The 12,025-nt window shown below is 38.8% G+C and overlaps 1 protein-coding gene across 7 annotated transcripts in view; it reads left to right on the top strand.

The window, feature by feature from the left end:
* WDR7 (WD repeat domain 7) overlaps window positions 1-12,025 on the top strand; it is a 231,527-nt gene that overhangs the window by 122,365 nt on the left and 97,137 nt on the right. For all 7 annotated transcript variants that reach the window (XM_060761305.2, XM_060761309.2, XM_060761304.2 and 4 more), the window contains one exon: window positions 8,473-8,694. In XM_060761305.2, coding sequence (XP_060617288.2) covers window positions 8,473-8,694 — 222 coding nt within the window. The remainder of the gene's footprint in view (window positions 1-8,472; window positions 8,695-12,025) is intronic.

The following is a 12,025-nucleotide window of genomic DNA, read 5'->3' as shown; positions in this document are numbered from 1 at the left end:
TGATAGCTAGCAGTGGTTGAGCTAGCATACTTGGCAGCGTTGAAATAGTAGTGTGTAGTAACTTTTAGAAAATCATATAGATATATTTTAGGGCTGTATTCATCCTGTTCATTATGTAATAAATTTAGTGAGGCACTTCCTCAATCATTCTTTATCAAAGCATATTATGTGCCACTGCCCTTGGTGCTAGAATCGTATAATTACATAAACACTTTTAAATTGAAATTGAGAGTGCATAGTATAGAGGTTAAAATACTGCACTGTGACCCAGGAAGTCTCATTTTCTTATTCTGCCATTTTTTCCCTGAAATGTATATATAGCCATAAGGTAAATCAGATACTTTTCCATCCTTATTACTTTTGTCTTGCATCTGCATAAGGAGGGATAACAATACTAGTCTACAGCACAAGGTTATTATAAGATTTATATTCCACACAAGTTCTAAGCAAATCCTAAATATTACTGGCATTTTCTTTATATCACTGTAATTTATGTTATTTCTGTTTCATTTTGTTATTGTGTGTGGATGTGTGTTGAATTTGATTTCCAAAATCCACTTGCAGTGATACCTGTTTTGGGCTAACTCCAAAGCCTAAAATACTGATGAAGTTGTATCTGGCTCTCAAAAGAAGTTGCTTTTCTTTTGCTAATAGAATGGGAATGTTATTTAGTGGCCTCTATTGTTCTTTGTCTGGGAGCAACCTCTGCCTACACTGAAATCCTTCAACACCATCTTAATTTACCATGTCTCCAATAGAATGTAGACCAATGACTCTAACATCACAAGTTCATCCTGTATGGTTTTTTATATTGCCTGATGGAATAGAACTATGGACCTTGTTTTTACTTCCATTAGAAATATGAGGCACACTTTTTCTGGGGACAGAAGAAATGCTGTCTTGCTTGTGAAGAACAAAGTAGCATGTGTGGGAAGTTGATACTGTACCTTTGTCAACAGAATATTATCATCTGAAATACCTGAATAAACATAGCATTGACCATAATCCAACAAGACACTTATCCTTTGTGAACTAAAGTCCAGCATTGGATATAACCCTATATTATGTATGTTGTTGTACTCCAGCAAGCCATTACTATGTTGCCAATTGCTTGGTTTTGGATTTATAATATTGTGAGTCCTCCTTGTCTTTCTGTTGAGTTTAAATCCCTTTAATGTAGTTTAGACAGTGTTTGCTGTTTCTTCATTCAGTCGCTTCTGACTCTTCGTGACCTCATGGACCAGCCCACACCAGATCTCCCTATTGGCTGTCACAACCCCCATCTCCTTTAAGGTCAAGCCAGTCACTTCAAGGATAACATCCACCCATCTTGCCCTTGGTCGGCCCTTCTTTCTTTTTTCTTCCCTTTCCCCCATCATCATTATCTTCTCCAAGCTTTCCTGTCTTCTCTGATGTGGCCAAAATACTTCTTCTTTGCGTCTAATATCATTCCCTCCAGTGAGCAGTCAGGCTTTATTTCCTGGAGTATGGATTGGTTTGATCTTTTTGTGGTCCAAGGCACTCTCAGAATTTTCCTCCAACACCATAGTTCAAAAGCGTCTATCTTCCCTTGCTCAGCCTTTCTTATGGTTCAGCTCTCGCATCCATAGGTTACTACGGGGAATATCACTGACGATAGTAAGGGCCAAACACCCCTTTTAGCCACTCTTCCTTTAAATTTAGGATCCAGTCTCCTTTCCATGGCCAGTAGCCCCCACCCCGAGTCTATTGTTGGATAGTTCCTTGCATTTTGGGAAATTTTAATTCACACACATACATACCTGTTTTTAGACTCATGTAGGTCTTTTCCTCCAACAGAAAATAGGCAGATAGCCCCTTCCTGCTTTGGGAAAAAAACAGTTTCTATAGCCCACAAAATTAGAAATGCCAAAAAAATGGTGTGGAATGGTAGGAGCTCCCCCACCTGGATGATTGGTGGACACCATTGCTGTTTACAGAAACATTTCTGAACTCCAAAAAATTATGTTATTTTTTCAGCAGAAACATTTTTGGATTTTTAGTATTTTGGGAGTAATTGAGACATTTTGTGGACTGTATTTTCCACAGCTTGCTTTAAAAAAGTCTGTTCTGTCATATTACATAGTTGATTAGATTTGGGAATCTATGTTGTAGAACTGTACTAGCTGTCAATTAATGTCTCTGATTTATCAAAATATTTTGATAAATTATAGTGGAGTATAAGCTTGTGTAATTGCTTTTAATACAGGTGCAGAGAGTTCTTTTTTTTGTATAGGAGGGAATGCTTCTTCTAAGACATAAAATATTTTATTTGTTTACAAATCCATTCAATTTTAATATATAAATAAGTTTGTCAATGAAAATTACTGCAACTGTGCAATAATTAGTTTAATCCTATGCATGTTTAATGAGAAATAGGGTTTATTTTAAATTTAACAAAAAGATACTGTGTTGAATATCGATGTCTTTTTTTTTCTTCCTTGAAGGCTTTCAGGTCCCACTGCATTCTGTTGCCCCCCTCCATAGTCAACAATGGAATATCTGACAGCTTACAGAAGTTTTGTCTTCATAGTTTTATTTTCAGTGGTGCAGGAAGAATGTCATGGTATATTCTTAGACTTGAAGGCACATTCATTTTTAGAATTTTTCAAAGATACATTGCATTTAGCTTTGTGCAAGTTTGGCTGTCTTATCCCGTGTTTAAAAACACAAAAAGAGAATAAGAATCTGTTACGTTTTTAAAGCAAGTTAGAAGAACCAATATTTAGTTGCCTCTTCTATTTGAAGTGAGAATGGAAGATGGGGAAAACTTAAACCCTAATAACATTCTAACTCACTTGCTTTTTTTGAAAGAGGATGTTGTTGTTGTTGTTCATTCGTTCAGTCGTCTCCGACTCTTCGTGACCTCATGGCCCACGCCAGAGCTCCCTGTCGGCCATCACCACCCCCAGCTCCTTCAAGGTCAGTCCAGTCACTTCAAGGATGCCATCCATCCATCTTGCCCTTGGTTGCCCCCTCTTCCTTTTACCTTCCACTTTCCCCAGCATCATTGTCTTCTCTAGGCTTTCCTGTCTCCTCATGATGTGGCCAAAGTACTTCAGCTTTGTCTCTAATATCCTTCCCTCCAATGAGCAGTCGGGCTTTATTTCCTGGAGGATGGACTGGTTGGATCTTCTCGTAGTCCAAGGCACCTCAGAACTTTCCTCCAACACCACAGTTCAAAAGCATCTATCTTCCTTCGCTCAGCCTTCCCTAAGGTCCAGCTCTCACATCCGTAGGTTACTATTGAAAGAGGATATGGAACTACAAAGCCGCTTGCTTCAGGTCAGACCACTGGTCCATTTTGTTCAGTACTGTCTCATTTGATTTGCACTGGCTCTCGGAGGTCTAGGCGGACATCTTTTCAAGCCCACTGTTTCAGATCTGGACTGAACTGGAAACAGTATTCATACAGAACGAATGTTTTGCTACTTAGCTTTAGCCTTGAAAGTAGATAGCAGTTATGTTTCTTTTCATCTTTGATTTAAAAACTACTACACTTTAAAGAAAGCTATTCAGTGTTTATATGTCTTCTATCCACCCATAGACTCTCTTCACTCCGAAATCCCAAACAGTTTGTAGAACAACAAAACATTGAAAACAATCACTTGGGGAAAAACAATTAATAATAAAAAATAATATTATTGAATTATCAATAGAATTATTAAACAAGAAAGTTAGATAAGCAGGTATATTATTCTTGAGATAGGGCTTCACAACCCTATCTGACTTCAAATTGCACAAGGTCCAAAAGAAATCCTCAGGGAATATTTAAGGGGCTATTCAGGAGAAGGTAGGAACATGTTGAGATACAAGCTAATCTCAAACTCATGCTGATTTAAATCTCTGAGTTGTATTTGAAAGCCAGCAAACTAGTTTCACAATTGGCAAGAAAATTTATTTATTTATTTGCCATATTTATATACCGCTCCTCTCAACCCGGAGGTGGTTACAGTCGGTATGTTGTGTTATTGTTATATTGTGTTTTGAGGCCTTGGCCTCTGTAAGCCGCATCGAGTCCTTCGGGAGATGCTAGCGGGGTACAAATAAAGATAATAATAATAATAATAATAATAATAATAATAATAGTCAATGCCCCCAAACATTACATACAATATAAACCAAGTCCTCAGCATCTCATCATTAAAATCATTTTTCCATCGCATCGTCCAGTTGTTCCATGGATCTCAATTAGTCTGTTACACTGTGTCTGCAAATGCCTGCTCAAACAGCCAGGTTTTGACTCTCTTTCGAAATGTTAGGAGGAAGGGGGCCGATCTAATATCCCTAGGATGGGTGTTCCATAACCAAGGGGCCACCGCTGATAAGGTCCTGTCTCTCGTTCCCGCCAATCGAATCTGCGAAGGGGGCGGGACTGTGAGCAGGACCTCACCAGACATCTTAAGCACCTAGATGGTTCATAGGGAGAGATGCGTTCGGACAGGTAAACTGAGAAATGGTCAACTTGCTGAGTCCCCAGCCTATAATTTCATTGCAGTGAGATGAAGCCTCCAGTTTTCAGTGGTAGCTCTACCTACATGGCATTACAGTAGTCCAAATGATCTATTAGCAGGACACTGGTCATTTTAACCACTTGGTCTTTTCAGAGCTGCAGTTATACTAGCAGTTACAGTGGCGGTCAGCTGGCCAGTAAGTTTCGTGGTCGAAATGGGGGGAAACCCAGCCACTCAGAATCCTGAGATATATTTCTATAAATAGTAAATGGGCCTGGCATTTTCACCTCTACATTTTTAATTCCTAATACAATAACATAGCACTATTATATGTCTAATAGCAGATATAAAGTATCTATGGGTGGTGTATCTCCCATAAAATAGCCTTTAGCCTTAATTCGAATCCATTGATTCCTGTTCCAGTTAAACCTGTAGAATGTAATATGTCTTTTAATCCTTTTATTGTAAGCTAGGATAAAATTAATTTTACACTAGGAGTGTGCAAAGCCAATTAACATGATCTTTAGAGTTATTTAGTAAAGTGCTTCAAACTGTTAAATTTACCCTGACCTCTTGGTTGCACTCCCTGACTGCTTTTTAAATGAAGTAATCAATATCTTGCAACCTTTTAAACAGCTTAAACTTTTTCATATTTTTAACCTATATTTTATTTAAACAGATTAGGGAGAAAGAATGCACATCTGTGCTCAAAAACTGCTCCTCTAAAACCATTTCATTTTAGTTTCCGCTCTGGACTTGTTTTGAAATCTCTTTTTTTACATATGGAGCCAAAGTGTCCACTTTTCTAAAACCAAGCAAATAATGAAGAAATCTGTCACTTCCATTTACTTAGTGCATAGAAAATCTGCAATCTCTACAACTTAAATGCAGAAACCTTCCCCCTTCCTCAGTGTAGCTTCTGTTTTCCACATAGGGCTATTTGAGGTTATTAATTTTCTCACTGTGATAGGGTGATCAACCGTCTTGTCAAGAAAATGGATCTTCGTGTCACCCTTTAGCATGATTAAATGGAGGCACATCACTGTGAGAAAATACCAAATTTTCACGAGACAAATGAAACTTGTACTGAGGACAACTTTTATAGACGTTATTTCATTTTAAAATCTCCCATTTGACTGTCAGTTTATTTGTTGCAAAGGGCTGCCATTAATTGCTTGTTCCTACTAATAACTCAAAACACACAGTAAACGGAAAACAACAACAACAAAAATCTCAAGTAATTTCCTATCTGAACGTCTCTCGTACACCAAGAAGTTGTCCAGCGTGTTTCTATGGATAGAATTCTACTTACATAAACCATGATGCTAATTAGTCTCTCTAAAACTGTTATTTATTTTTTCCTAGTCCATTACCACTGACCTTTCCAGCACAAAACATTTGTGGCTTTAAGCACAAGTCTATAATGTTGAAATTGTATGAAGGAATCGGTAGCTTCAGTATACTTCCAAATGGGTACTTAGCATATAGGTCTTAATTAGGTATAACTTGTAAATTTAGTTAAAAGCAAAACTCAGAGCCTTTGACAATGAAGTCCACACAAGCTTAGGATTTAGGAGCAGGTGCATATTGGTAGATTGCACTCTTTTTCTTCAGGATGTGTAATACAATATGATTTTTGGATATAATGGAACATTTGGCCATAAATACATCACAATAAAGGATGGGTTAACCTGAGGTTGCTTTAATCAAACAGAAGGAAGAGCAACAAGAGTTTCTTTTTTGTCGTTGGGGGAGAGGGGTTTGCAAGTGCCCCTGTTGTTTAATTTCCTACTGGAAGCATCACATGTGTGGGGCTCTCCCCCCTTTTTTCTCTTTTCTTTAAACAGTGACCATTGCAGAGGCTGAGTGGCTGGGGTCAAAGCCTTGCCTATTGATCAGTATCCCTGCAGTCCCCAGCTCCAGCATCTGCTTCATTGGCTTCTTTCAGTGCCTGCTTCAGTACATTAGAATAGAAATCCATAACCAGAGCTGTGCTCATCCGAGCAGGGGAAGAAACTAAATTAAATGGTATAAAACAATCTTGGATCAGGAGTTTGTGCCAATTCATCTTGATCTAAGATGTCACACCGGGCTCTCTGTCTGAGCACCTGGGCTAGGAGGCAGCCATAGTGAAAATAGATGGAGCTGCGATCATTCATTTGTCAGCTAAGGAGCTCGGCAGCGGTTAGCAATTCCCTTCTGCAGAGGTCAGCTGACAGAACAATCAGTGCAACTGCAGAATGGAGCTTTCCTTTGAACTATTGTTATGGAGCATGCTTCTTCGGGGTGGATGAGGAGGGGGGAGAGGGAAGGGGAGTGGGGTGGTTTCCTTCTAGATCATTGTATTCTGAGTGAAGCAAATTAAAAATGGATCTGTTTAGGAAGACTTCAGTTGCCGCCTGCGTAGCATTTGACCAGAGTGATTAAAAATACAAATTATAGATGATTAAAATGGTTACATGTCACTTAGTGTAGATCCCATTTTCATCCTTCTTTTGTAGAAAGTGGACTATTGATTTTTTTTGTGCACGCGCCTTTCTTTCTCATTGTGAAAGATCAACCCCCACCCAGCCACCCCTATGGGTATAAGACAATCAGAGCTGGAGCTGGACTCGGAATCTATTTCCTTAACTAACATTCTTGTGCTCTTTTTCTTTTAGAACAAAAAAAAGGCATTTCATTTGCTGCTGGTTTGGCATGTGATAGCAAAAATCTTTTTATTAATTCACATTTTGTTAATCTTCAGAGCTAGTAATTCTCCCTGAGCACCAAGTGGTCTCCTCTGACTTCTCTCAGAAGAGATTTAATATCACTGTGCACTAAGAAAGGGCAAGATTTTTTATCATATTACCGTATTTGGAATATATGGAAATGCATTTCCTAGTTGCAGGAGTTTGAAATATACCTCAAACACAAATATAAAAATTAATTCCAATAAATAACCTCCTTGATTACTGTAAACAACATGATTCACAAATACTGATACATATGTGCTCATGTTTTAAAAGATATGCTCTCTTACTGGGACATTTATTGTATTCCTTTTTTCCCTTTGCATACCTGATGGATTCCTACTCCCATTCTCCAAGTTGTATAGCATCCTGTATTCCTTGAATGCTATCATAATGCTTTTATAATGTAGTAACACCCAACAAGTGTCTTCCTTGAGAATTTAAGGAAAAGGAATCACTGTTCATTATGGAGCCCCTGGTGGCGCAATGGGTTAAACCTTTGTACCGACAGGACTGAGGACCGACAAGTCAGAGGTTCGAATCGGGGAGAGTGTGGATGAGCTCCCTCTGTCAGCTCCAGCTCCCCATGTGGGGACATGAGAGAAGTCTCCCACAAGGATGGTAAAACATCAATAACATCTGGGCATCCTCTGGGCAATGTCATTGCAGACAGCCAATTCTCTCACACCGGAAGTGACTTGAAGTCTCTCAAGCCACCCCTGAAACGAAAACAAAAGCCATGTTCATTATCTTGTGTGCCTTTGGTTCAAGGTTAGTCTACCTTTGGGAAGGAAACCTAATACAAGATAGAGGAAAACTTCTACTTTGATAATTGTTTATTATCTCTTATTACAAGTAGTTTCTTCTCAGGATTGATGTTCACCCAACTTTTTGGAAGTTGGTATATCCTCATGGGCACACTTTTTAATATTATTATTTTTGTAGCATGGCTTTTTTTTTTTTACACTGCTATTTCTCATGGATGCTGTCATACTAGCATTGTATTAACTGCTTTATTGGCACAGGAAAACACACTATGTATTTCACCCAAGTGAATGTTGGTTATTGGAATTATAGAGCAGAATGCAAAAGACATTCACTCAAGTAATTAGCAACAAAGATAAACTTTTCAGGGCAAGAAATCCTGAATAATGTATTAAAAATCCTTGTATGCTAAGAAGAACTTTCAGAGTTGTTGGAACCAAGATGTTAGTTTCTAAGAAAGCAAATTTAATCATTATCTTAATTTTGTTCATTTTTTATTGTAGGTTCTTTGTCTGGACTTCCACAGATGAAAAAGATATCTATGTCATATGAAGAGAGGCGAAAGCAAGCTACTGCCATTGTTCTCCTCGGAGTAATTGGAGCAGAGTTTGGAGCTGAAATCGAACCTCCCAAATTACTGACCAGACCACGCAGTTCTAGCCAAATTCCTGAAGGGTTTGGTTCAACAAGTGGTGGATCCAACTATTCACTGGCCAGACACACTTGTAAGTTTCTTTCTTCTTGCCACCCGCACTACCCAGTTAAACTCACTGTTTTGATGGAAATGGTCTGCTTCATAGGTTCCATAATATTATGACTTGGCTTACCTCTATATATTAACAGTGAGAGAGCTTGAGATGGAGAGTTCTGTTTCATACATGTCCTCCCAGCTGGCTTCCCATATGCAACTGATTTCTCACTGTCATAGGCCTTTGGTCTTATCCAGCATGATTCTTCTTCCGTTCTTATGTCCTTAATCATACTGTCATGTGCAAGGAGCGCACATAAGTTTCCAACTCTTCATCCAACAGCAGCATACCTTTTATTTTAGGAGTAAGCAAACTAATTTGCCTTCTGTCGCAAAGATGGATCGAGCATCTATGTTCTTGGCTTTGCTCATAGAAGGGTCATTTTCCATGAGCTTCCCAACACTATGCAGTAGGGCCTCCCAAGATGCAGGATCTTCAGGAGGCTGAAAAGGCTGCTCTGAGAACAAGTAGGTGAGGAAATCTGTTTCTACTCACCTAGTTGTGAGGGCTTAAATCAGCATCTGACATATTGTTGACATCAATTTTTGAACTAGAAATTAACATCTATGTGTTTTTGTTTCAGTTCTCATAGTCTTCAGGTTCACCTTTCTGGGGAAAAATCTATATGCTCTTTTTATGTTTTGTAAACTTTATCTCAACCCCAGAGGTCAACATGCATTTCTTTCACTGGAATTTCAGAAACTAGGGCGTTTTTCCCCCCTTTGGAGTAAGATATTTTTTATTAGGATTATCTTCACTGTGTAAAATCATTTTGAGAAACTGGATTCAGACATTTGATTTGCTCAGAGGTGAATGTCATGCTTATCCATAAGAGGACTGAACAGACTTTTTTTGAGTTTTAACTCCTCCCTTCATGGTGACAGCACACAAAGGACAGTTTGACAGTAAGGTTACTTATCCTTAATTGTAGTTCTATGAGAGATTGGGTGATGCCTCTCTCAAATCCCATCTTTTACCCCATTCCTTTTTCCTCTGAGTGTTGCTTTGTTAGAAGGAAGATCATAGGCTCTTTCATATACAACTGCAAACGTATGATACCACAAGGCCCTTTTTGGGATTGCAAATATTGGCTTCTCTGTATCGCAATGCTTGAAACTGTCCATGTTCATTCTGTAAACAACAAAGAATGGAATTCTTAACTTTACTTCTGAGTACTCCTAAAAATATAAATTGACATTTGGAGCTATCTTTGAAAATTGTTTTATGTCTTTAAAATCAGCAGCTTGCCTTGATCAAAGCCATAAGTAAAAGTTAAAGTGGGTTCATTTGACTGTGCTGTCCACCATTTTTCTACCTGTCATTAATTTGTGTATAGCTCATAGAAGTTACTAAACACATAAGTGTCCAAACCAGGGGGTGGCGAGCAGTGGGGCAAGCAGGTAAGCGGAGGTGGGGAGGGGCCACAGCGCATGTTCCAGGAGAGAGGGTGCTGTGTGTATCTTCTGCCACTTGTGCCATAGATTCCTATGGAATCCTTCCTCATTTTTGTGTGTGTGTCAGGAGTGACTTGAGAAACTGCAAGTTGCTTCTGGTTGAGAGAATTGGCCGTCTGCAAGGACGTTGCCCAGGGGACGCCCGGATGTTTTGATGTTTTATCATCCTTGTGGGAGGCTTCTCTCATGTCCCCGCATGAGGAGCTGGAGCTGATAGAGGGATCTCATCTGCGCTCTCCCCGTATTCAAACCTGCGACCTGTCGATCTTCAGTCCGGCCAGCACAGGGGTTTAACCCACTGCGCCACCAGGGGCTCCCATCCTTCCTCATGAAACACTTCTGTATTTGCTTCCATAACTGGAATGTCCTGTGTTATAATATAGATTGCTGTGAACTTCTCTAACATTTTCTGATCTCTTAATGAGATGTTTAAGTATATTGATTACCTTTTGCTAACTATGCTTTCAAAGTAATTTGAAAAACTAATTAAAATATACATATTGTATTAATTGACATAACATTGCTCCAGTGGAGATTTTTAGGTAAAATATCTAACATCTTAGGAGCTAGGGAGGTCTTGGCACAAGTGAGTCTTCCGAGAGATGGTTGAACTTACGGAAATAAGACAATGTACCTTTCAAGTGCCGGTCAGTACATCTAAATGAATATGGAATAGAGATCACAGCTTACATAGTTAAAGATTTTTCCCCATTTTTGTGAATAAGAATATGTGTGATTTGTGGTGGTTAACTCCCTGTTGTATTATTAAGCATAACTGTTTATATCCATCTATATGATATATTTGTATTTGTATATTATTTTCGCACCTCTTGTTTGTCTGGAAAAGTGTAAACTTATACCTTTTGTAGTCAGTTTTAAAAACTATAGTGGTGATAAGTGGAAAGTAGGCTTTGTTAACCAGATTCATCCTGAGGGACAAAAAGGATCTTTTTCGTATGACAAAGGGTTTCATCACACTAGAGAACGAATCCACTTTAAATTTGGTTTCTGCCCCCTGCAGAATTCCGGGTTTTGTAGTTTAGGGAGGAGGCTGTTAAAGGCTCATCCCTAAATTCTGCAGGAGGCAGCAACCAGATTTAAAGTGGAGTCATACTCTAGTGTAATGAAGTAATGAGTTATAACATTTCAGTGTTTCTCAGAAGTCCTTTTGCAGTTTCATAGCAGATGAAGTCTCAAAGAACAAAATTGCCAAAGGGCAGTCAATGGATTCTACAGCCTTTCACAATTTATCGAGCACCATTGTGGCTTATCTTCACTTTGAAAAAAATTTCATGCCAAAAGATTTTTCATAGTCACCCCCATAAAATAAAATCTTGGCATAGCATTGAGAAGCCTACACTGAGAACTTACACTTTTTATGTGCAGTATTTTGTATGTGATGTGGGCACTGCCTACAGTCTTGAAGGGATGCACCCCAAAGACTTCAGAATAACAGAGGGCAATGGTAGAGAAGTACTGTTTTTGTTCTTATGTGCCTTCAAATCCTTTCTGACTTAAGGGGCTTTGCCTTCCTCTGAGGCTCCCGAAGTAACCTATTGGGTTTCCATGGTTAAGCAGGGTTTTGAAGCCTGATCTCCAGAGGCTACCAGAAAATGAAGGTTTCTGCCAGTTCTGCTTGCTACATCAGATAACCCAAAGAAGTACACTTATGCTTTCAGTGTCAACTCTTTATTGTCTGGTGTCCTTGGATTTATGGTTTATTTTTCACTCATGAATGTATCTAAGGCATGTACTGTCTGCAAAAGAAGAATTGGAAGGGAAGCATTGTAATGCTCTGAACATGCATCAGTATGAAAGACTGACTTTAAGGTATCACAAATATCATGAACAAT

The sequence above is a fragment of the Anolis sagrei genome, chromosome 2 (assembly GCF_037176765.1).
Source record: "Anolis sagrei isolate rAnoSag1 chromosome 2, rAnoSag1.mat, whole genome shotgun sequence".
Lineage (NCBI taxonomy): Eukaryota > Metazoa > Chordata > Lepidosauria > Squamata > Dactyloidae > Anolis > Anolis sagrei.
This window is presented reverse-complemented; position numbering and strand designations above follow the sequence as displayed.